Source organism: Corvus kubaryi, unplaced genomic scaffold (assembly GCF_017639235.1).
Source record: "Corvus kubaryi isolate FWS band 111438036 unplaced genomic scaffold, C.kubaryi_AGA036_p1.0 64987, whole genome shotgun sequence".
NCBI lineage: Eukaryota > Metazoa > Chordata > Aves > Passeriformes > Corvidae > Corvus > Corvus kubaryi.
The window spans coordinates 109708-136383 of record NW_024581668.1 but is presented as its reverse complement, the minus strand read 5'-3'; the positions used below and the strand labels follow the sequence as shown (position 1 = coordinate 136383).

Genomic DNA, 26676 nt, shown 5'->3' with positions numbered 1-26676 from the left:
TTACTTAGCAAAAAGAGTACATTAAAAATGTTTTTGCCAAACTCCATTTAAAAGAACTTCCTCTCTTCCATTTTTCCACAATTAGTTTTGTTAATTATTACAGAAGTCTATAATTTATAAAAATCAGCAATGCTGTCTTTGAATTTCAAATTTTACAGGCTATCTTTGTTATTTTTTTTTACCTTTTACCTTCCCCACTCAAGAAATGACACCTGTGTAAAATATATTAGAAGACATGTTTCTTCAAAGAAACAATTTTTTGAGAAATACAACTAAAAGTTATTCTGTCTCCTTGCCACTGAAAGTTATTAGGAGTAACTGTAAACAGATGTATGTAACTGGATGGACAGAGAAATTCCTGTCCAGTAAAGGGCTTATTTTCCCAAAATCAACAGCACAACTAATTTTGATTTCAGTCAGATCATAGTGATTTAAAATTAAACCAGCAAAATCAACAGCTGCTCACTTCCCTCTCTGTTAAAGTAACCACAGCAGATGAGGATTGTTTACTAATGACCACATTACAAAACACAAATTAATATTGTTACCATATGCTAAAGACTAGAGTCTACCTCAAGCATAAAATGTATGCACACGCTCTGGAGATACGAAACTTCAGAGAGAACTCCCTCAGGAGAATATACACACGAAATCTCTCTCTAAAATATCCATAAAATTCAGTATTTTCTTTGGGTGACACAGATCTATACTTGTATTGACAGAAATGGTTACACTTTGCCAACACAGATGTATTGAGTAATTCACCTCCGTCACTCTTTGATCTCCAGAGCCCGACTTGCCAAAACTGAACAATTCAGAACTCGGCTGTTGCCATCAGCTCTTGAAAATGAAAACCAGTTTGGGAGTTAGTTAATTGTATGAGTTTGCCAAAGCAAGCAAAAACAGATGTATACATCAAGGGTAGTACAGTGACTGCAATATTCTTTCTGAAAACCAATACTAGTACTGTGAATTAATAAATGGTATTGAATAGTATTTTTTGGAAAAAGACATCAAATACTAAATCAGCTTTGTAACTTGCACTGAATCCCATTATATTCACAGCATGCTTTTGAGCCCAAACATTTCACAAAGCTTAGAAAACTGTGAATCCTTATTCCAAAGCAAGTCAACATTTTCCACTAAAAATATACTGCCTGTCATCACTAAGCCACCGATTTCTTAGACCTCATTAACTACTGTACAGAAAAAAAAAAGCAGATGAGAAACATCCTCAAGCTCCACACTATCTTCTCTTATTCTTATGACTCCCTTCAAGTGGTAGTGAAACAAAAGAAGTTAAGCTCAATCCTGGGTACCAGATTTTTATTTTATAGTTGCAAGGAGATGAAACAAAAAACCACAAAAAAATCTAAAGCAAAGTGAAAATCTATCTCTTGCTGATGCATCACCCAAAACTCTTATGTTCAAGCTGCTACTCCATTGCTGCTCTTCTGCTTTTAGAAGAGTCTGTCTCACATCCAGATGTTGCCACGCGTCACAAACATTTTCAGTAGAATCATCCAATATTATTCCCAAGAGACAAGATGCTAATAGTAACAGGTTTCACTGAATTGCCAGTAATACCATTCCTGAAAAAGAACTGAATATCCAAATGTGGACTCAGGTTTCAAACAGTGGAGAATGTACATTCCTTGCTACAGAGTTATCCTAGGGTTTCCTAGTCCAAAAAGCACAAGGTGTGCAAAAACACAGTAGCTGGCAAAGCAAAATTTCAGGATTCAGCATGAACCTGATCCTCTGCTGTCCATCATTTTGTCAACTACCTCTAGGAAAACTGCCTAAGGAATTAACTGCCATTTCATGTTCATAGTTGAAAAACATACACTTCTAGGAAGTGCTGAAAAGTGTCTCAAGAGGAGACATAGGTTGCTCATATTTGGCACACATCAGAAGCCCTGTTTGGGCTGAGGTGGGGAGGGAAGTCACGCTGTAGCAGGAGCTGCTGTCTCCTCCACACTGACATCATTGTGCATTCCATTGGCTCGCACGAAGACAATTTTTAATCAACTGCGCTCCATGGCTGATGGATTAGCCCTGGCTTCAGAAACCCTAGGGACAAATGCTTTTTGAGAACTGAACCTCCTATTGATGGGCAAAAGGATATTATAGTCATCATTTTCCCAGGCAGCAGTAATTGGGATTTTAATTCTTTTACCCACAGCATCTTTACATGCTACCCCTGTATTTGAGGGAAATGGAATTTTAGAGATATGAGACTGCTACAGAGCTTCTATTAGAAATCTCATTCCAAACAAAATCAACTGTAGCGTAAAGAGTTTCTTTAACATATGCCTTTGGAGAAGGTGGGGAAAGAAAGATTCTCCACAGCATCTGCAAAATCCTGAGCTGTGACCATTCCACTTGTCCACTTAGCAATACTGATGTGATGTAACAGCTTTTGCCAAGTCATCTGTTTATAATGGTTAGGAATTTTTATATTATTATGCTAATAAAATTGTTCAGTAGCCCGCATTTATACTGCGAAAAATGTACCTGCTGAGGAATGATGTGATTCTTCTCTGTCTGAGTGTCAGCTGGTACTTTTTATTCCAAAAGACTATCGTCTAAAAGCCCACAAATGGGCTGAGGCTGTTGCTTGCAGTTTCATCCTTTTGCTTCCAGCTACATTTAAAGAGGCATTTTTTAAACTCTTGCTAAACAATTTCTGATCACTCTGTCAGAACTGGGGCTTCTGGACTTTATCACAGTGGAAAAGAGCAAATAAAAACGCAAACAATCGGGCAATTAAGAATTCAATGTGCAAGCAATGCCCATCCTCCTATGTATCACACATATTCTAAAACACAACTCAGAGAATTTCATAAAGTGTTTTTTGCACTTAATTAAATGTTACCTTCTTGTCACAGAATAGTTTCCCAGAAAGAAAAAAACCCAGCTTTAGTGTGAAAAGTGTAATTGGTCTCTTAGACCAAGTATTTTCTATAGAAATAACTTTTCTCAAATATTTACAAACCAATCAAGTCACCACCTCACCTTTCATAAACTAATGAGACCATCCCTATTAAATCTCCCAGAACAAAGGAGGCATTTGTTCACTCAGGACTTCTTACATGTCTTTCCTAAATCCTTTCCTGTTTACCTTAATTCTTTCTTACAGCTATAATGAATGCAATACGCTGGTAATAATTTAACTAGTGCTATACTCAAAGGAAAATCTGTGCCTATATTCTTTAATCAGTGCTATCAGAATTATAGTTCAAGAACTGCATTGGACTAATTAGCAAAAGCATCTCATACATGTTCAATTTATTTTCTGTTGTGATCCTTAAATGCTTTTCAGATACACTGATTTATTGAATATATGTTTCTACTGCATAAACGTGACCTTTTTTCCTTGCTTGAAAGTCTAAAAAAAATTCATGCTGTTCGACTGCAATATTTACAAGGCAATCAAGAGAAGTCTCAAAATTATTTATTACCAATAAATTTAAGCTAGAATGATTTTATAGTTTTCAAAAAGTATTGACATTAAAAAAAATATTGAATGAAGAGTGGTTAAGGCACTCTCCAGAGCAAAATGCCTACTGTGGATGGTGATTCCTATGCCTTTGCAGATTAAATAATTTGCAGTTTCAATCCACTAAAAACTGGCTGTATTTCTTGGGCATGGTCCTATTTTTAAGCCAAGCCTTCTACACTGTAAATGAAATTAGAATTCTAAGCGTATATAAGTGACATCTTTAACAACAAAACTTGTAGTCTCAAGAAAAGCTATTATCAGACATGTTTGACAAAATTATGTTCTGTATTAGCTGACTGATATGCTATTCATGAAATATATGCTGCCTTCAATTCTCAATTGATCACATCCAGCGCTGGCAATAGAGACTCACTACTGCCCTCCTATTTACTTCTTTTAAATATATCTATTGATATCCATTGCATGAAAAAAAAAATTAAAATGCCTTGTTTTCAAAATGTTAAATATATTGCTCTGTTTCAAGATTTGGTAAAGATGACAAATGAAGGAAAGTTCTCAGCTTTAAAACCAATCTAGGCGTAATTTAATGCTCTATTCCAAATAAAATGTTACATTTTTGCAGCTTCTCTTTTATGCCATCACAAGTGCTATGATTATTTTTATTACTGTGAACAGTGAAAACAGTACATAGCCTGCTCCCAGTCAAAACCCAGCAATTTTCTACTTCTGGAATTATGACATCCCATTTACATTCTGTAACATCCTATTTACATCCTAACACTCCTAAATAATTGCCCATTTTTTTGTCATGATTTTTGTTTATAACAAGTAACATCAACTTTTGCTTTGTATTTGTAACTGTATTTACACTGCTTTTTACTGCTCTATTCTTCCTGCAATTTGAGGAATTGTGCATCAACAAATTTTCTGAGTATCAAACAGGAATTGTCAAAGAACTACAAGCATGTACGGTCACTTACACATGTAGCATACACCACATAAGCATCAAACCACTGCACATGCAGAGTCTGTTAATTTGTAGACAAAACATAACAAAGAAAATGAAGAAACAGAGACATTTAATAACTCTTGACTTTTGTTTCCACAGAGCTTCAAAACTTCAGTCCTAGACAAACCCACAACAACGTGTCTTGGATAGTTCCGCTACTCCTATCACCAAACACTTTATGATTTTTCAATGCTGCTGGAGAGCAATACTGAAATTGCAGTATCAGTCCTGTAAAGGTGCAGTCAAACAGCTAACTAAGTTGCTCCAGTTAAAAAAGGAAACCTGTAAAAGAACAACAACAAGAGCTGAGCCTTTTCATGCCCTAGTTGTAAACAGGACACCATCTCACCATACACCAAGCAAGCCAAAACAGCAGGCTACAGTCCAGCAGTGGGACAGGTTATGATGGGACAGAAGAAGTGAACTGATCAAAGAAAGGTGTATTTCAAAAGTCCTGGACAGCTGGATTTCCTTTAGAAAGCATTCACTTTATAATCATTACATGAGTGAAGTTGCAATAAGAATAATACTCACTTCTGTTATTTGCAAGTAATTTTAGGTGGCTGATGCTCTCTTTATGACCAACTATTAACTCTCAAAATGGAAAAAAAAAATTCTAAGCCTGCCATTTTTAAGTTATTTCAATGTTTCAGTTTGACATTATCTTAGAGAAAAAAAAATGCATAGAATTTGATACTTCAACATGTCTTTATGTCAGGATGGCACACAGGAGTATCTCTGGCTGAAAGAAAAAAATACAAACCTTTGTCCTCTGCACAGAACTCTACTGAGGGACCAACCCCGCATGTCCACACTGAAATCAATGAAATGTCTGAATCTGACAACTGCCAAGTCTGAAGCCTGGCAAAGGCAAATTATTCTTTAGCTCTGGGCCCTAAACAAAAAAATTGCAAGCTAAAAAATTACCTACTGAAAACACACCCAACAGCACTATTCTTTGTCTTTTAAAACCCTAAGTCAAATAAAGGCACTTAGTGTTCCTGATTCCTTCATAAGTCCAAGAAAGAAAGGGAGCCACTCAAAACAGTTCCACTGAGTACAAAATATTATTTATACCGCTTAGAAATCACACCACGGAAATCTGAAGAAAACAGTACTTTTTATTTTCCCAAAATATGCCCTCTAATATTGAGATTAAATCACCTACCACCATTTTCTTCTCCATTATTATTGTTTGTCTCAGCCATTTCAGTGCCATCTAACTCAGATTCACATCCTAAATCCAATGTTCCATCAGTAGGGCATGCTGATTCTTCTTTCTACAGTTAAAAAATAAAAATAAAAATAAAATTAACAAGAAAAAAATCAATCATGATCCGGCTGCATCTCTGAAAATAGATTACTGCAGTGTACTCTCATGCTTACACTTCAAAAAAAACCAAGAATAAAATAGAATATGTTTGTGAGTTACTTTAGAGAGAGCCATAAAAAAAGACCTTTATGAAAAAACTTGCAAACCAAAAGCAAAAAAACTGTTTTGTGAAGTCATAACATGCTCTTTTTAAAACCAAAAAAGTCACATAAAATGCAAGATCTTCCAGTTTTCTTCTTCTTTTTTTCTTTTTTTTTTGACAGAAACAGACTTGTGTGGCTGTTAAAAATCCTAGTTTTCCACTTGAGTGTCTACAACACTGCAGCAAAACACAAATCCTTTAATGTTTCTTTTCTGCCTTTGCCTGTTTCCTGAATTCAAATAGCTGAAGCAACCTGGAGCTCACAAGCATGGGAGTGATTGTGAATTCCTGGAATTGTGCCAAGAATATCTCCCGATTTAAAGAAAAACAACAGCATTTGTTCTAGTAAATTAGGAAAGACAGCTTCTGAAAACTATTAATTCAATTTCAGGTACAGGATTTTTAGTTAGCAGGAACAGACAAATCTATATACTTTTATGTTTTTATATGCTTACATCAAATACATCTGTGATAAATTACAAAAGATCCTTCCCCCTGGCCCAAAATTTTAGTTGACTACATTTAGACTGCCAAGCAGATAACCTCACTTTCTTTTTTCTCATCTCTGCCTCGCAATCTTCCACTTCTATTGTGAAACCCTCTAAGTTTGATTATGTACAACAAGAAAAAATTTCCACCCACAGTAAACATCATGTTCATACCAAAACAGAAAAATAAAAAGGAATATAAATAGCATAAAGGCAAAATTCTATCATTGCAATTATATTCCTTCTCAAAAGCAATGATGCAACCTTTAAATTAAAAGCTGATTTATATTAGACTTGCAAATAATTTTTCACTATTCAAAAATCAAACATTAATACAATTACTTAATTAGAAAGTCAGTGATCCTCTTCAGCTCACTGCTCATAAAACAAAGGCCTTACTGTGAACAACTCGGAAAAAGCAGCATTTTAACTAAGCTACATGTTTTTTATACCATGTGACAAATTCAAGAACATGTATATGCTTTCTAGGATAAAGCATTCAGTGTTTACTTTCATTATAAATCCTTTTAAAAGACATCTGAAAGCAGTTAGAAGGACTATCAGGTCATTTCCTCTCCAAAGAATCTAATCTGTTTACCTTTATATCTATTGAGACATTCATAAAATGGATTAATAGCTATATGTACAATCCATATACAAAATTTAAACTTACTTTGAGAGCATAGAGTCCTGATTTCCCAGGGATTTTGAAGAATGTTCCATCACCTACACGAGTGTTAGTATGAAGCATTGCATTCAGGCAAGCTAATGGAGAGGTTCCACTGAAAAATAAAATTGTGCAGTCTAAGATTGAGTGCCTCTTGTAAAACTATTCCCTCGGTCTATTTTTTTAAAAACTCATGCTTGCCTGGCCTTTTTTTTTTTTTTGCGCCCCCCCCTCCTTTTTTTTTAATTCTCTCAACCCTGACAACATCTACATTACAATAACAGGCCAGTTTCAAACTTAATCATATGCATCTGTCCCCTAGGCTTGAGGCAAAAAGTCTGTGAATTATAATTATGCTTTTCTTCATAGAGCAACCAGCTCCACATTCTGAAAGAACCAAAGTCCAAATATTTATGTGAAATTACTTCATAAATAACACCATGAAGCCTCATTTTTAAAATGTTACAGACAATGTGGCTGCTGCACATGAATGATCAAAACAGTACCAAGTTCAAGGGCAGCTGCATCCCATAGGATGAAAGGCAACAAAAGAATAATAAAGAGCCCAGAAAGAACACATTTAAAATTAAAAGTGATATATAGTAAAGCCTTCTTCTGGCTCAACATGGTCAGCATGCATTATTATACGCAAATATAAGCACACTTGTGCCTTTTATGAAGCACTATCTTTTCTAATTAGAATTGTTTTAGAGATTAAGAGACTGACCTACTCAAGGTAGTTATTGTAATACCACTGTGGAATGCATGTTAAAGGACTATTTAAAAAGAAACACAACACATTAAGAAAAAAAATCAGTATTTGGACAGAGATATCTTTGACGTATATACATGTTTACATCAGAAAAAGAAAGCAAATATTTCTAGCCTAGCTAGATGTATACTATTCTGAAAAGTTGATCTAAAAATGGTGGGGAAGAAGGCTGTCATAAATTTTTTTATTTAATTTTAATTTAAGAATTGAAGTACAAGATCTACAGATGTACTATCACATCTTTGTCCCCATTTACTGGCTAATGTACATGATGTACTCAGGGACTGAATCTGAAACTGTGCTTCTTCCCTGGGGTCCCCAGTCTGCACGCACGCTTATCTTTAGCCACATAAATATATTCCACTTGGTTAAGTGGAACAATGCCTGTGCATTAAATTAAGTGTGTTGCTAAGTATTTCAGGATTAATTATATACTCAACCATAAACCAGGAACAGGGCTTCAAAGTTCATCAGAAACTACTCTTCTTTATTCTGCAGTATTGTAAGACAACATCCAATCTTGGTTAAAAATTACACGTCTAATTTTTTTTTTTTAAATGTGAAAATGGATTGAAATTGTTGTATTTCATATGGTTATGCTTTCTGCTGATTTCCATGGTTCTGTTACAAAAAAATTCATCCTTACTGTACATGTATCATTATTTTAATGGTAAGATCAATAGTGTGGTAATTGCTCTTCCGGTAAAAATTAAACTATAAAGTGCCCTCAGGCCAGGAAATCCTGTCTATTACAATTTATTTACTATAGGTCACCTAATGTATCATATTACTACATCTAAAATAAAAAATTGCAGGTAAAAATGCTGCTTGTTGATAAACACATCAGATATATAATAGGTATATACTTTATAGGTATTCTGAACACGGTCACACAACCTGAAAATTCTGACAAGTTTTTGCTGTTTCTTTTTCTTCCCTGCAAATAAAACTAGCTCCACATTTGGTTTTGATATAATACTTTAAAAAAATACAAACCAAAATATGTTGGAAATAAAATGATACTGCTAGCAGTGGGACAGAAAACATTAAGAGAGTTCATTGAGTTTAATGATTACTTAAACACTTTTGTAATATGTAGGATATTTCTCTTTACACATTTTCCTTACTGTATTAATGCTTGACAAGCAAAGACACAAAGCATTTAATACAGCAGTTATGGTTGTGTAATTTCTTCCATATGTTAACATACATAACGTGAAGCAATTTCAACTCTCTCAGACTTGGATCTTTTTAGTGAAACATTATCACCGATTAAGGCTTTCTCTGCAAGATAGAAAGAACTTGCTGACTCTGCAGCAGAACACAAACTTGGTATGTCAACAAGAAACCAAACTGTGTGTGCCTGTATGCACGATTTGTATTCTCCTCCTATTCTGATGGAGATACTCTGGACTCCACACTTATTTTTAGATATCATTAACCAATAAAAATGATACAGGATGAATGAACTCAAAATAGAGGATTTGGCAACATCTCATGATCACTACTGTGCTCACAGCAGATATCTTAATCTTCAAAGTCTAGACAACTGGCAAGTGGACAATAGAAACTACTCTCTGACTTACAAAGAAACCTGTATCAGCTACTGAGCCAAGAAGCACTTTAACTACGGCAATGCTTGTTTCTTACAGAGACCTGCAACTCCTAATGGCATGCAACCAAAGGGCCATATCCACCCTTCCTGAAAACTGGACTTGGGTACATCCATAATGAGCACAAAAACCCCATGCAGAATATTTTTAAGTTGCAAATGAAAATAACCTGGCAACACTGAGGGGTGGGATTTATTTTGAGCTAAGAGATCAAACTGAAGTTCCATGATGCCCTTTGTCAGTGCTACTTTGCCCCATGTCAACCAATGACTTGCCAATTCTTCTGTCAGCACTGGCATCCTTAAAACACTGTATTAAAATTCCCAAATGTTACCCAAACTGATGCTTGCAACACATGCTATCACAGCACATGGGACTGAGGTTCAAAACAGCAGCAATCAAAGATCCCACGATGCAGACTGATGTCTGAATCATAGAGTACTTTCCAAGGGATCTGTACTACTTATTGCATGCTTTCTAAATTCTCCTACAGCCTGAGGACATGTTCTTTCTGCTCAGAGCTCCCGGCATGCATTAATACAGCAGTCAAGGCCTGCCAAACATAAGGCTGAGTATCTTTGAATATCAAAAATGGCACAGCTTGACCTAAGTTCTTGAAACACTCCAAATCGGTTCAACTTTGATTCAGTTAAATGAAATTGGATACAATAACACTTTACTCTGCAACTTGATATCTGTGAATTTTTAGAGCCATAATATATTTTAAATCGATATGCTGCAAGTTTTATTGCCATAGTCTGCACACAAGAAATATGTTTACCATTTACAGTCCTCAGATGCAGAACTTTCACACTATTTATCATCATTTAGGTGAGACTGCTTTAAACCACTGTGGTATTCTAGAAGTCATTCATATATGGAAGTTACAATCTGTTGCAGTATGTCTTTAAGATTAGTATTTTTCTGCTTGTATGTTTATTTTATATACATACACATCTATACACATATACAAGCAGTATACCCTCCCCACACACACACTTTCAAAAAGGTTTAGAAGATGAAAAGTTACTTACTTTCTGTAAAGGTGATGTTAGGATGTTACAACAATCAGCAACATAGGAAAGAAAACAAAACACTCATTAATCTTTCAACATAAAAATTGCTAATGCAATTTGATCATTTAAAAGACATTGGACATTTCAATGTTTCATAAATTCTGCCTCCCAAAATCACTATAAGCTGGTAGTATTCAGTGCATCCCTTCAAAATTGCTGTACATTATCAAATCAAACTTTGCACCCCCAACTCCCCCAGTCAAAAATATCGCCAACATTTTGTGACTCTGGGCTCCCTCTACTGGTCACGCAGCCCGTGTTACCTAAATCGAAATGCCAGACTGCACACACCAATCTCTGCTAAAACATGTAGGAGAAGTACAGATTTCGGTTACTTCCTCCTCTGCCACCCTCCCCAAAAACCTATAAAAAATTTGTAAAAACACCAGTAAAAGCGCTACTTATTTTTATGTTGTTGACTTCTCAAACACATGGTTCTGTCAGAAAAACCCAGAAAACTTCTATGGTTATACATATAGTTCTAATGGTCTTTGCTAGACTGCCTGCCAAGAGACAAAAATTATGATCTTGGCAAAAAAAAGATGCCTTTTATATGGAAAATAAATTGACTAAAGCTGCCTTGTCCAGGCAATAGTGTGGCAGACAGTGGAAGTTCCCTGACACTGCTGACGAGGCACCCCGGGTCCTGCAGCAGGCAGCATTTCAGCCACTCAGCCCCACTGTACATGGTGTAACTCCCTCCTTTTCCTGACATGTTCCCAAACCTAATGACGACTGCTGTAAGAAGAGCACCTAGGTGTCGTAAATTTGGTCAGTATTTATTTGTTTGAAATAATCTGCTCTTTTTATATGCATCTATAAATAGTCACAAGGGAGCAACAATTTTTACTCACTGCTAGAAACAAAGTAAAACCAAAAGGCTTAAGAACTAATTTCTTGGCATGATTTGAAGTCACACAGAAGACACTATGTTAATAATGCATGTAAGTTATATAATTTCAGAGTGACAACAGATAAAGAAAATAAAACTTATCAGGGAAGGCTGCAGAAAATCCATTTGTGTGTTACAGTAAAGGGAAAAATAAAAGAAGGCATAATTGTAATTTTCCACAAATATGTAAAAGGTTGTTGAAGTCAATGGAGATTAATGCTCTTCATGGCCACTGGGGGAAGAAAAAGAAAATTCATGGATAGTCTAAAAGTGTGAATGTAGCTCCTGATGTTTTAACCAACATCATAACAGAGCAGGGGAGTTTATAAAATGACCTTCATCAGAAGATCATACAGACACCAGTCCTGGCTGATACATAGACTGGAGCCCGTCTCAGTGTTTGTATTGAATGATCTCTTGAGCATCCATCCAGCACTGTAATCTGTGATCCTTTATCTCTTCAATAAATCAAAAATTTGGTTAGGGCTGAGGTTAATCATGCACCCTAAGTATACTTGTTCCAACATATACAGCAGCTAGAAACACTGGAAAATTAACTCAATGTCTAGATGTGCATTGTTTGCTGAAGTGTTCCACACAGCACTGCATGCCCGGTGTGGTGAAGCCCTGTGGCTTCTCTTAAAAGCTTTCCCACAATCTTCAAGGAGCCACGTTCCCACAGTCCTGCTGTCAAGTGTCAGCAAAATGTCCCAACCTGCCTCACAAGATTGTAGCTGTGACCTAGCTCAGGAGTGACACAGAAGACCACCAGGAACCTAAGCAGCTATACCAAAACAAGAAGATAGCTATGCTATTTATGAAGATGACAGGCAAACTGCTGCTGACCAGTCGAGAGCTGCTCTCCTCCCACAGCCAGGCTTGACTGAGCTGGCAGTGCTGCAGCAGCAGTTAGTGCTGGGGCCAAGGCAAATTCTTCCAGCCTGGGCTCAGGAGGAACAACCAGGAGAGGTCCAGTGAAGTGAAGACTGAATAAAAGACTCAGACGTTTCACTATATTCTAATGGCACAGGCACAGGATCCTTCCCTTGGCACAGAGGGAAGCAGAGAGCACAGGCAAATAGTGGAAAATAAAGCTGGTGAGTGCAAGATTTCCTGCCAATCACCTACAACTTTTTCAGCAATAAACGCTACAAGTTAGGCTAAACAAACCAACCACTAGACCCTGGCTGGACATCACTTGCCCACCAAAGCTGCTTTATCACTCCCCTTCTCAGCTGGGCTGTGGAGAGAAAATATAAGGAAAGGCTCATGAAGTAAGGACAGGGAAAGATCACTCAGCAATAACCATCATGGGCAAAACAGACTCGACTTGGGGAAATAAGAATTGAATTTATTACCAATCAAATCACAGTAGAAAAAAGAGAAATAAAACCTAACCTTAAAACACCTTCCTTCCCTCCACCCTTCCCTCCTTCCTGGGCTTAATTGCACTCAAGGTTTTCTCTACCTCCTCCCCAGCAGCAAAGGGGAACGGGGAATGGGAGTTGTGGTCAGTTCATCACACATTGTCTCTGCTGCTCACCCCTTTAGGGTGGGGACCCCTCACACTCTCCCCCCGCTCCATGGTGGGTCCCTTCCAGAGGGTGCAGTCCTTCAGGACCATGGTCTTCACCACGGGCTGCAGGGGAATCTCTGCTCTAGCATATGGAGCACCTCCTCTCCCTCCTTCTTCACTGACCCTGGTGTCTGCAGAGCTGTTGCTCTCACATATTCTCACTGCTCTCTGCAGCAGTAGTTGCTATTGTGCAGGGTTTTATCCCCCTCCTTAGCTCTGTTACCCCAGAGGCACCACCATCATTGCTGATAGGCTCAGCCTCAGCCAGCAGTGGGTCTGTTTTGGAGCCAGCTGGCATTGGCCCCATTGGACATGAGCAAAGCTTCTCACAGAAGCCACCCCTGTAGCCCCCCACTATCAAAACCTGGCCATGAAAACCCAAAACACAGGAAGACTCCAAGTGGTATATTTGCTTTCTCAGCCAATGTTATATACAGACTACATATTCCAGGTACAGTTGCACTCAGACATCTTTATTTCAGTAGCAAAATCATAAGACTAAACATGATAATCCAAACTAAACCAATTTAAATTATCAAACAGAAAACTTGATTTGAACAATCAATTAAAATCTTGCTTTTGATTTTTTCCATTTATTTTCCTACTGCAAGGTTAATTTGTTCATTGCTTGAAATTATTAAATACCGCAATCAGCCAATAAATAGAGCTTTAATGTAACCTCACTTTTTGTTTATTCACACTACAAATGTAGTCATCAATTATCTAACTTATTGTACAGAACTTAATCCATGCGTATTTTCTGATGTTAAAATAGCAATGACACCATATTTACTAAATCATTACAAGTGTACTTATTTCTGTAAAATAATTTCTGGAAAGAACCTCGATTTGATGAAGAGATTGACTCTTAAATGTTGAACGAAAATACACTAGATGTGTGGGATATAAAAGGAAAAAAGGAGAAACTTTCCAAAATATCACATATCCAACATGATTTATTAAACAATAAAACCATCTCTTAATATGTGGGTAGTAGGTAGCTAGGGAACCATCTACTATTTTTATATATACAGTCTAGTGAAACTGTAGAGCTGGAAGATCTCAGCCTCTCACACAAAGTTCTTATTCATAAATTGGTACAATAAAAAAAGCATTTTTCTTTTGGAGCTTCCAATTGGCTTTTTAATTTTAAAGGGACTACTAATGAGAACTACAGAAAATACTCAATACGAATAGTCGACGTGACTGTCGAAACTATTTATGTTCTGAAGTCTTAATCATTTAAAAAATAAAGTCATAATAAATAAAGTCTTAAGCCTTAAGTTATTTGCTTAAGTTTTATAGGAATTGAAGTATGTACAGGTTGAATACTATTTACACAGTCTGAATAAATCATACTTAAAGTTTATTGCTTACATAAGCTCTCCCACTTGAATCTTTAAATGTATTTTAAAGGATTAAAAGACAATTCTTAAATACATTTTTTAAAGTTTATTTTCAATCATTTTTATCTACATTAACCAGAATTAACATCAGTTTTGTTCTCATTTGGGCAGCACTCTGAAGAAAATTTTTACATCTCTGGTCCTACTTATGCTTCACACATGGTACCTGACTTTCAGCCTTCCAATACCACCAACTACTATTCTTGGGCAGAGCAAATAAGCCAGGCTATCACACAACAAGAGAGAGTAGTGCAGTTCATTTGTCTGTAGTCTCACAGACTGCAAATAACTACCATAAGATGCTAGGGGAAAAGATCCATTATTTGTACTACTGACACTGCTTCATACTCAACTCTCATACAAATTTCTTGTTTTTTAAAATCAGATGGAGATAGAAGCATGATTATTGGTAGCATGATGGAAAAAACAAGGACCAGTACAGACACGTACACAGATGTAACACATCTGTCAGAGATACCCAAGGTCTGTCTCACAAACTAGCAGAACTTAGCTATCAACCAAAGTACTGAACCCCCAAATATCTAAACCAGAAGAACCTAGTAATGAACTTGAACCCTGCCCTTTGCAGCTTTGAGGGAGTTACAAGCAGCTGGAATCACGGTTGACTAAAGTGATATGTGACCAAGAAACTGAACCTTATCAATGTCCTTCAAATATGAAATAATCTGCAGCAATAATGTATAAAAACTCAACGTGGATCCTAAATTCAAGCTAGGTATTATGAAAAAGTAATCTTTGTGCATTCTCAGCAGGTAATCTCATTTACAAACTCACCTGAGTCTAGTTTTACATTCTGAATTAACCAAAACTCAAATCAGGGAAGGAGTCAGAAGTGAAGCTGCTCTCACAGAACAGGGTTCCTCGCTCTATTACCAAACCGCCTTTGAAGCATTAAGCAACACGGTCTCTCCTTAGAAGAGAGACATACAAATATTATTCAAGTCTTCTGTGAAGAATATACATAATAAACAAATACTGGAGCTTATGTCACTACCCTTAAGACCTCTTTCTACTAATCCTCGGATCCTCTTGCATGAAGCAATCTCCCTCTGGGCCTTTTGTACATCTAGATACAGTCACTGTGTGCAGTAATTACATGGCATTAACACATACAATAAAGCACAAACGTAATAAACCTCTAGACATACATCACCATGTCAGAACTAAGGTGGACAAGTGAATGAAACTGCTAGCTGAAGGCAAACAGGACAGAAAGAGAGAGTATGCTGGTAAGAAAATGCGGGGGTTTTTTTAAGAGTTGGCCAGACTGGCTGCATTCACCCACAGCCAGTGACTAACTGCCACACAATCAAAGATGTTTCTTGGAAAGCAAAGCTCTCATGCATGGCTACACATAAATATTTATTCTAATTTCCTCTCAGTAGCTAAGAGTTTACCTTACTTTTGCAAATGATGCCACAGACTTAGGCATTTTTTTCACCTTTTAGCTGTATTGCAGCACTATTGTATACCTGATGTCTCTTTTTTTCCTCAGGGGTAAAGATTACTGAAAACACATCTGATCCTGCCCTCTGCTCTGTGCAATGGCCTTTCACAGACATTTCAATCAAGTTTGGCATTTCCACCCTTACCTTTTGAGTGCTCTGTGATCTGAGGCCAAGGTAGATGAAGTTCTGATACTGTACAACACGGGTAATGAATCTTTTTACTATCTAGAGCAAAGTCTATTTTATCTCACGGTGCTGGCAGCCTGAGAAAACTTCTGATGGTGTCAAACCTGGTGACAATAGCCACAGTAATGCTTCAGAAGAACACAGCAAATGGAGTTCATCCATGCTGAAAGTGGAGCTTTATTACAACTCTTCTAAAACAATAAAATGAAAAGCCCTGTGAACAAAAGTTCACTGAAAATCTCAGTACTCTTTAAGTCAGCCAGGTTTTTTCCTTTTTTTTTTAACCGTTTTCTGTCACAAGAAAGCCTTTATTTATAAAAGTTCCAGAACCTGTGTAAAATTTAAGTGTTCCTGAACAGAATTTTACAGAGCTACTGTTACAAATTTTTCCCCGAAAATATTCATAATGTATCTGAAAACAAGATGCTGTCAGTATATCAGGTAAATTTGAGAAGAGAAAACAAAAAGCACACAAACCCATCGTACCAATGCCACATTATATACTACAGACTGAAAGGTATTAACAATTTTCCTGAAATTCAAATACCTCATGCTGTTATTTTTGCTGATTATCTTTTGCCAGTCATGCCTCTGAGTAGGTCTCCTTGAATACTCTGAATGTTCTGTAAAGTATGTTTGAAACGCCACGACACCTCTTTAAATGATATTCACATATGGCAACAAGCATTCCTCAACCAGAGAGGAAATGAGAATACAAGTTTTATGGAGAAATGTTTACACTTCTCTGTGCTCCCTAACACCTGGGAAAACCACAGGTTTTTCTTCTTTGTGAAGAAAAATCTCAAGGAAAGGATATATGTAAATGCATCTCTGCACTTTGAATCCTTACCATTTCATTAGATGTAGTACAAATAATACAAGAAAAAAAGCAATGCTAACAAAAAAGGGCACTTTGAACACGTTGTTGAAAGACACAGGCAAATAATAAAGAGTACCTTTTGGAATCATCCTGAAAGAAAAATGTTTCAGAAAGAAAATCATGCCAAAAGAACAAGAAATCAGCATGCGTCAGAGAGAGTCATGACAGCTAAGGTGTCCCCTGGACTGAAAACACCCTCCTCATTCAACACCACTTAAAAGAAACCATTTGATTTTTTTTTGTGTAACAAATTCTTATACTGGTTAAATAACACAGTTCTGTCTGACGGCTACTTCCTATTCAAAAATGTACTTTTTTGTACCTTTCTCTTTTAATAAAATATTTCCTTTTAATAGTTTTAACTGATTTCATTAAAAAGCAGTAGTACATTTTTCATTTTCTACTCCAATATCAATAATCACGATGAAGGACAAAACCATAAATAAAGGAAAAAAATGAATTCCTGCCACATTAAAGGAATTCTGGAGTAGAGGTTAAAAAATGGCTTTCTTAACGAAACCATGGGTTTTATATATACGATGTCTTATTTTAGTATCAGATTTCACAGACCCTTGTGGGCTTTAAATACATATGTTTAGAAAAATGAAGTAATGACTGTGCTACATTCAAAAATGTACTAAACCCAAGAAAAACATTGCCACAAAATGTGCAATGTATAAAATGAAAAAAACCACCCCACCCTTCCAAATATTCTTGGCTTCATGGTGGGTGAAGCTTACTCCTCAAGGAAAAAAAAAATAGTTAAGGTGGAAAGTAAAGTGACTATGCTGAACAAGACATAGTCAATAATCACTGAATGCCTTTTGGCCTCTAAAACTTAATCACCCTACACAAGGGACCTGTATGAAGTTATCCCAAGTTCTCTTGTTTAATTTGGCTTTTTAATTGGCCAGCCTCCACAACTTTCCCTGTAGTATTTTAAGAATATCTTTGTGTGTGTGTGTTAATGTGTTATTGATATACAACGGGTTAGTCAAATGCAAAATAAAAAATACACGCCAACCCACCCCCCCCCCCCCCCCAAAAAAAAAAAAAAAAAGTTACAGCTATTTTTAAGAACATTCAGCTCCACCAAGTTTCATGCACTCATAAAATTTACTCTGGTAGGAACTTCCAGAAGTTACCTAGTCCAACCTTCTGCTCAAAGCAGGGCCACTTCAATCTCAGCCTTGTCCACTCAAGATTTGTGCAATCTCCAAGAACGGAGACCTCACAGCCTCCCTGGACAACCTTCCTCCTGTGCTTAACTGCTCGAACTGGGAAGGCATTTTTCTTAGTATTAAATCAGAGTTTTTCATGTCCCAGTCAGTGTCTGATGCCTCTCATTCTTTGCTTCTCATGCTGTCACTATGCAACCTCCAAGAAAAGCCTGGCTCTGTCTTCCCTACACACTCCCATTAGTTAGCAGTGGAGTGCCACGGGATCCCCCTGAGCCTTCCCTTCTGTTGTGTGAACAAGCCCAGCTCTCAGCCTTTCCTCATATACCATATGCTCCAGCCTCCAGCCATCTTGGAGAACCTTCAATGGACTCACTTTGATGTATCAACCTCTTTCCTGGAATAGTGGGCCCAAAACTGGACATGGTTCTCCAAACGAGGTCTCACAAGTGCTGAACAGAGGGGATGGATCAGTTCACTTTGCCTGCTGACCACACTCCTGCTAACACAACCCGACATGAGCTTGCCCATCTTTGCTGCAAGGGCACATTGATGGACTAATAGCTGCCTTGTTAACCACCAGACTCCCAGGTAATTTTCTGCAAAGCTGATTCCTGCCCTGTTAGCCCGCAGCCTATACCACCAGATGGATTACTGTGTTCCAGATGAAGAAGTTTGCTCTTGCCTGTACTGAATTTCACAAGGATCCTGTTAGCACAGTTCTCTGCTGTCTAGATCCCTCTGAACAACAGCCCAGTCTTCAGTGTACCAATTGCTTCCTCTAAACCTGCTGAATGTGCACTCTGTCCCAGATTCTATGTGTTTAACAGCAACGCTACCAGTAACAGCCTCAGTATCAATGTCTGAGCAAGACCACCTAGTAACCAGTCACCAACTGGAGTTAGCACCTTTGATCAAAACACTTTGGGGCCTGCAGTCAAACCAAATTCCCATCTACCTTACTGTCAACTCTTTGAGTTCCTATGTCATCAATTTGCTGTGAAGACACTACGGGAAATGATGCCAAACGTCTTGCTAGAGTCAAAGTAGAACATATCCATTGCTGTCCTCTCATGCACAGAACCACATAGAAGGTAAAGAGGCTGGCCAGGCATGATTTGCCTCTTCTCACTCATATTGGCTTTCCGCCACATTTGCTGAACTTTTTGTGCATTATAATGAGCCATTCTCATTCACCAAGGAAGATGAAACAGCTTTCCTGGACCCTTTTGTCCATAGTTTGATGATCAACCATGGCCAAAGCAGTCATCGACCTTCATACATACCATCAGTCCTTCCTTGTTAACATGTAAGGAGTCCAGGACAGCACATCACCTGCATCAAGAAATTTACTTTCAGGAATGGCCTGGCTTGCCTGCATCCCACACAACTACTATGGTCTGCAATAATTGCAAGGTACCCAGCAGTTACTTTAAGGCCTCATCTACTTCTTGGCCAGATGGTCTGCAGCAGATGCTCACCACAGCATTATTTGTGTTGTTCTGCCTGAGGCTCAGTGCTCATTCCAGGGCAAGGCACTGTGCACTCCCACCCCTCCTTTGCAAGCGCTGCCCCTCTTTGTCAGCCTGCATCCCTCTATCTATCCAGAGTAGCACCCTATTGTGTGCATTACTTCCCCATGTTTATAACCCTAAGGCGTTCTGAAAGTGTGCAGAGACTGCATAAAGAAAACACAAGGTTTCTCCAATTAAGTTTATCATCAGACACCTCCACGATGATCCCCATGCCTTTACTTCTCTTCAAATTCCAGCAACCTGCACATCAAGAAGCTGCTTCAAAGCCCTATAGAAGAGATGACTCAGATTGTGTCAGCAAAGATACCTTTGCCACACTCCATCTCATGAATCCTGTCCCTATTCAGTAGTTCTTATTCCTCAAACGGGGTGCTATGGCTTTGTCTGTGACACCAGCCATGCAGCCAGACTTGGACTTGATGGATGTGTCCTCTGCCACCTGAGCATTTCCACCTCACTGGCAGGATTGAGAAAAACACCACTTAGGTATTTGTGATCTTCACCCTTGCCACCAGTCAGAGCAGTCACTTTTAACATACTTGGGCTCACCCCAGCAGTATCATGGGTGAACACCAAGGGGTGAAGTCTGAGGGCTGAACAACGCTCGTCTGCAACATCTGTGATTCAAGTACCCAACAAGAAGTAAACCTCCAGCTATAGCAAGTACACCAGGTTGGAAGACGGGTGATGTCTCTGTCATGATGATCATCTCAAATAACTGTCACCCTCATTTTCCTCTTCATGTACACAATGTGGCTGAGCCTCAGCTGGCTCTGACTGTCTCCTCTGACAATCCTACTCACCTCCCTCCAGTGCATTACACCTATCCTCTGTAGGAAGAGAAGCTTTCTTCTATTGCCAGAAGTCATAAATTTCCATCTTCCCAATCTTAGGAGTCTCTATCCACAGTGATCTTATGACTACTACATAGGTAGTCCACAACCAGTAAGTAGCCAACAAAAGCTGTCTGTCAGAACTGAGTCAAATGCCTCCAATAGCCCTGACATGCTGCAGCATACAACCAAAGTTCCCAGAAACAGAAGCTCCCAGAAGATTTTCCCTGAAGCTTCCTCAAGAAGCCTGGAAACTGCTGCAACTGCTCATTCTCTGCTTAGCTGCCTCTGCTGGAGATCTGCAACAAAGTGACAAAATATACTGCAAAAGAACAACAGGACGTCTGAGCTGCTGCACCACCCACAGAGGAAGCCCATGCAGCATCTGACAGTGGCTTCATTAACTCTGTTGCACAAAGAAAAAGGGGAAAAAAAGAAGAACAAAGTGTTTCCAGAAAACCACTGTGAGGCAGGCCTAGTTCAGAAGACTGAGAAGGATTCCTACTTTATCATGCTATACCAGGACCATAACCCTGATGCAGGTCACAGCTTCCACCCAATACTCCTCCCCTGATTGGTAAGAATTTCCAGCCTTTCTTATCATCCACAGCAGGGACTCCTGTTACCACAGCTGTAATGGTTACAAGACACCACCCTGCAGTAATGCCAGCAAAAGTGCATTTCTGTACCTTTTTGTAAGGCTATGGAGCAGTTGCTGCTTTCACCAGCGAGGTTTGCACCAGGACAAATACAGGACTCAGGTCACTTTCTACCAGCTCTACCACTCAAAAAGGCAGCTTGAGCGGCTTCCCTCTAAGGCAGACCACGTGTTCCTGTCTTCATGACACGTTCTCCCCCCACACCCCTTTTTTCTTTCTTTAAAACTTGGTTATTTCCCCAAACAGCCATGTGAACCCTTGTGCCAGCATACAGGGAGGTGGGCAGACCAGAATAGAAAAAGCAGCTTGGAGGGAGCAGGATTATTCTTTCAGCTACAATATTGGTTTACAGTAACTGGAGAAGGATGGCCTCAGACTGACACGACTGGTTCCCATTTCAGACTCCTCAGAGCAAGGCCTGTATTTCACCTTTTGTCAGCTAACGCACCACGCTCCCTCCAGCCGCTCCCAAACCTACGTGCCAGATGCAGCTGGCTCGCCTCAGCCGTAACCCCTTGGGTTGCTGCATCTGGCGCCAGAGGACGCAGAGGAGGGGAGAGGCGCGGGTACCACCCTGCTGAGGGAAAGAAGAATTACCAAGCTGGATGGAGCCCCACACACCCACACGTTCCACCACTGGAGCCTTTTGTCATGTTCCTGGCTCCCTCACATGATTTCGACGCAATTTCCCAGCCGCTGCCATTAAAACCAATTGCAACTAAATTTATAAAGCTGGAAGATGCGCCTATGAACGTACATCTCCTTCTACCTTCCCCCAGTAATGAAAACAAAACACAAAAGGCAGAACACAACATGCTGTTAAGACCTATCTGAATTAAATTCTAAAAGGCATGTGATGTATGTCAGTGAAAAGGCTTAAATTATGGCAAGATTTAACCATTTAAGGAAATAATAAAAGAGTACTGCCAAGCAAAGTACTATATAGAGAACTTCACTAAGTACTACATAATTTAAAACTATTCTTTATATTTTATGAGAATTATGGATTTATTTTTTCATATCAGAAATCTCGAAATCTTTAATCTGTTAGTGAATCTTGAGCTACCAGGCTGTAATATGACATTACTTTATTAAACAATATTTCTTCCTGATAGAAACAACAGCATGAAAGTAAATAGCTATGCTGAATTTAAACTGATTTTTTTTTCTTTTTTACTATCAAAAACCTACTCAGTTATCCCATCTAAACTGGCTCAGTAACTTTGCCCCTTCTTAAAAACTGATGCATGCCAACATGCTGGCCTGCCAGAGTTTGCTATGCCATTTCAGCCACACCACGCACCCACCCACCCACCCACCCAGTTAAGTAATCAGTCCAAATCAGTAAGAAAGTTCTTAATGCTTATTACAATTTCTTTGGAAATTTTTACCTGGAAATAATGTATATATTCATTGAATTGCAATGCTGAAACCAAAGCTGAGTTATTTTAAAATAGGTATTTTACCACTTTTACTTGACGGAAAGTAATTTCCAGGGTCTTGGTTACCACATACAAGCTTCTTTCTGTCAGTTAAAATTTTTTACTTTGCTGCTAACAGCATTCAGCTACAGATTCCTCAACCACAGTGAACTTGCTTCGACTTGCTTCCTTTTCATTATTTTTTTCTCTTATTTTCTTTACTGTCTCCTTTTCTCCAGTTCTTTCCCTTATCTTTCTCTTCTCAATCTTCTCTTTATTTCTCTTCCTCTCTTTTACTCTCCTTTTCTCTCTCCCACTGCACGTCTTTTTCTTTCCCCTTTAATTTCTCTCTTCTTTTCATCTTCTCTCCCTCCTCTGTTCTCCTCTTCTTCTTCTACGTTCCCTGTTTTCTTTTTTCTTACTTTTCATTGTTTTCTCTTCTCCTGTATTTTTTTCCTAGCCCTTTCTTTCTTCCTTTCCTCTATTCTTTTTATTCTTTCATCTTTTCTTTCTTATTTTCTCTTTTCCCAGTTTTATTTTTCTTCTTTTTTACTTCTCTCTTCCTTCTCCTTTACTTTTTTCCTTCTATCTTTATTCTTTTCCTTTCTCTTCTCTTTACCTTATTTGTTCCCCTCTTTTTCTCCCTTGCTTTTCCTTTCTTTCCTCTTGTGCTGGGTTTGCCTTGGCCAGCAGCCAAATGCCCACCCAGCCTTTCCCTCCCCCTCCCCAACAGGAAACAGGGAAAAGAGGGGATGAAAAACTTGTTAAGATTGCTTACAAGTTACAGCAAGAGACAAAACAGAGTCGACTTGATGAAAATATACTTATTGCCAATTAAAAAAGATTCGGGTAGAGAGAAATAAAGACCAAAAAAAAATTAAAACAACAGCTTTCCCCTTCCAGGGTCAATTTTCCTCCTTCATTCCCAGTTCCTCCACATTTCCCACACTGAGTGGTGCCGAAGCATGGGGGTTACAGTCAGTCCACAACTGCCCCTCTCCGCCACTGCTTCCTCCTCACAGTTTTTGTCTGCTCCAGCCTGCGCTCTCTGTGGGCAACATCTCCTTCAGGAAATATCCAAATGTCCCAGCGTGGTGTCCTCCACTGGCTGCAGTGCAGATATCTGCCCTGCTGCGGCCCTCCACAGCCTGCAAGGGATCCTCTGCTGTGGTGCCCAGAGTGCCTCCTTCCCTCCTCCTTCTACTCTGGCCTTGGTGTTCACACCACTGTTCCACACTCTCTTTTTCACTCTCCTCTTCTGCCTGAGTGCTGGTTTTGCATTTTCTTCAATATGTTACTCCAGAGGCACCACTATCTCAGCCACAAGGCTGTGTCTGGCCCTGCAGCCGCACACTGCCAGAGCATTGTCATGAACACATCCTCATTGTCTGTTTTATTTCCCTTTCCTCTCTCCTTTATCCTTCTACTTTTCCATCTTCTGTCTTTGCTTCCTATCTCTTCTCTCTTCCTTATTCTTCTCCCAGTGTCTTCTCTCTTTCTCTCCTGCCCTCCCCACCTTCATCCTACAACTTCCTATTCTGATAAAAGGATCATATTTCTTTTAAAGCAGTATAAAATGATACTAAACCTTTTTATGAAGCAAGAACAACTGAAATCCGTAAATTTAATTTTAGTTTTGTCCATTTCTGTTCAAAATCAAAGAAAGTGCACCATATCTTATTCCTTCTCATTCACCAAAGTTCAGGAAAATCTGCACAGTTTCTTTGTTCCTCCTCTCCAGTTTTCAATTAGGACATAACTTCTAACTGAAGGAATTCAGAATTTTGAAACTAAATGTCAAATTCTGGTACAATTATGAAGAAGCCACATGCTTATTTTTAACATCCTAAACATTGCAACCAATCCAAAAAGAGAATGCTAGGACATAAAAAACCAATCTATTTCTACATCTTCAATTCACAGTCAATTGAAAAAAAATAAATTCTACAGTCTCTCATATAATGAGAGAGAATGAATGAATAAAAAGAATCATTCCTTTCCTTACAGAAGATTTTTCTCATTATTCTTGTACTTAAAGAGTCATTCAGAACTTGAGAATGTTTTACTCAATCACCAAAACAGGCAGAAAAATCAAACTGATACAAAGAATAAGGAAGCTGGGAGTAATCACGAATAAAATTAGATCTGAAGCAAATTATTGTTTTCTAGTAATACTTATTCCTAGAAAAACAGTTGTACAAGCAAGACCATACTTTCACCCTAAATATTAAAATAAATGTAACTACTACAACTTTGCTGACTAATACGTGCCAATTATGTGCATAAAGTATTGTTGTTAAGAGCCCTTGCCCATATGAAAAGCCTGAAAATAAATACAGAATGGGCAATCAGAGTTTACCCTGTACCTTTAAAAATACAGCAACGTATGATTTATTGTATTGTGTCAAATTAAAATATTTGCATTGATGTGAAATGTTTAAGTTATACTTGCTGTACGTAAGGGAGTTTAACTTGGCAAAACAGCACAGTAAAACTTCTTTTCCTTCCCTCAAAGGACCAAGCAGATACTTTTATTTTTGTGTTTAGCTTACTCCAGCTGTTGCAAATTAGTCTATTAGCAGATCTCCTTTTTCTTCTTTGACTTAAGACAGCTCCTTAAGTCTGGAACTGGGACACTTAAGTTTCTACTTAACTTATAATTAGAAGTCAATCTAATTTCAAAATGTCACATACAATGTTTTCAAATTATACAAAAGAAACCATCAAATATTTTGTGAAAATACAGCATTGGTAACAAAAATAAAAGTTTCAGACTGGTCATTTTTGATAGCCACATCATTCCACCTGAAAGGAAGCCTGCTGAAGTCCTTATTAAAGTGCCTTTGAATGAAGGACCTGAGCCACACATGACAAAGAAACTAAAAATAATGTGGATCACAAAAAAAATCAGTCTTAACCCCAAATTGCTTTCTGTTCTCAATAAAAAATGAATGAGAAGTAGAATATGAAATTAATTCACAGTACCAACAGTACCAATCATGTCATAATTCCTGGATTGTATCTTGGGCACAAATAATCTTGTACCAACACTACTTTATATAGTTCAGTGTATTATTTGACTGAATAATATTTTGATGCAATAGTTTACATTTATATCATTAGGCTGCCACTACAAACAGAGAAAGGTCAATGGTTGGACTGGGTTTAATAATGTTGGCTTTGGACAAAGGGGACAGACAGGAGTACAAATATACTTTGAAACTGTTGAATTTTCACTGGCTAAGGAAAGATTCCCTGATAGAATGCAAGCAGTCTTTAACAAAACAAAGTAACAAATAAAAGCCAAACAACAACTTCTTGCTTGTCATATATTCTTTAAGGTATCTTCTCAAAAAGTTCCTTGCTGTCACTTATGGGTCATAGGTTTTTTTTCCTTTGTGATGGTTGTAGAGGACACATGTTATTTTTTACACAAGGATTTCATGTTTGATAATGGTAATGTAAAATATTGAGCAATCCCAGAAAGAAAAACTCCAGGTGTCTTGGTAACACAAAAAAAAAAAAAGGATGGACTAGAAAGTATTAAGGGCCATTTGCAAGAGAGAATAGTTGTCTGGATCCCACACTTGTTTTATTAGCTAATTAAATATAAAGGCACACCAGTGAATCTCTAAATGGTGTATCTTCATGGATTCTGAGAGCAAATAAAGGTATCTTAAGCAAGCTTATTGAAACATTGCAGTAGCTGTGGATGCTGCAAGATCCTAAATAGGGTGACTCAGCTATGTGCACTTGTTTTTTTTCTTGCTGGGAGATAGCACTTACTGAAAAGAGCTGCTAGAACCCATTTTCCTTTCCTCATATTACAAATACAATGAAAACCAAAGGAAATGAGGGAGAAATCAATTTGTCCTCTTTTAGCTATTGAGGGCAAACAGCAAAACAGTTCTTGAGGATCGTTTGAGCTCCCATACTCAGCTCTTGGAATAACTGAGCAAAGGATGTATTTGATCATAATTTTGTGATTTACAATTTATATGCATACAAGGGCATGTGTACATGTACAGTGGTGAATTTGTCTCTGGAGGTGTTATTTGCACACTCAAGCCCATAA

General features: G+C 38.1%; 1 protein-coding gene across 3 annotated transcripts in view; it reads right to left on the bottom strand.

The window, feature by feature from the left end:
* The window catches only part of LOC121672814 (putative Polycomb group protein ASXL3), an 87074-nt gene that overhangs the window by 22201 nt on the left and 38197 nt on the right, over positions 1-26676 (bottom strand). For all 3 annotated transcript variants that reach the window (XM_042045715.1, XM_042045713.1, XM_042045714.1), the window contains 2 exons: positions 7112-7220; positions 5644-5755 (listed from right to left, as the gene is read on the bottom strand). In XM_042045715.1, the coding sequence (XP_041901649.1) occupies positions 5644-5755; positions 7112-7220 (221 nt within the window). The remainder of the gene's footprint in view (positions 1-5643; positions 5756-7111; positions 7221-26676) is intronic.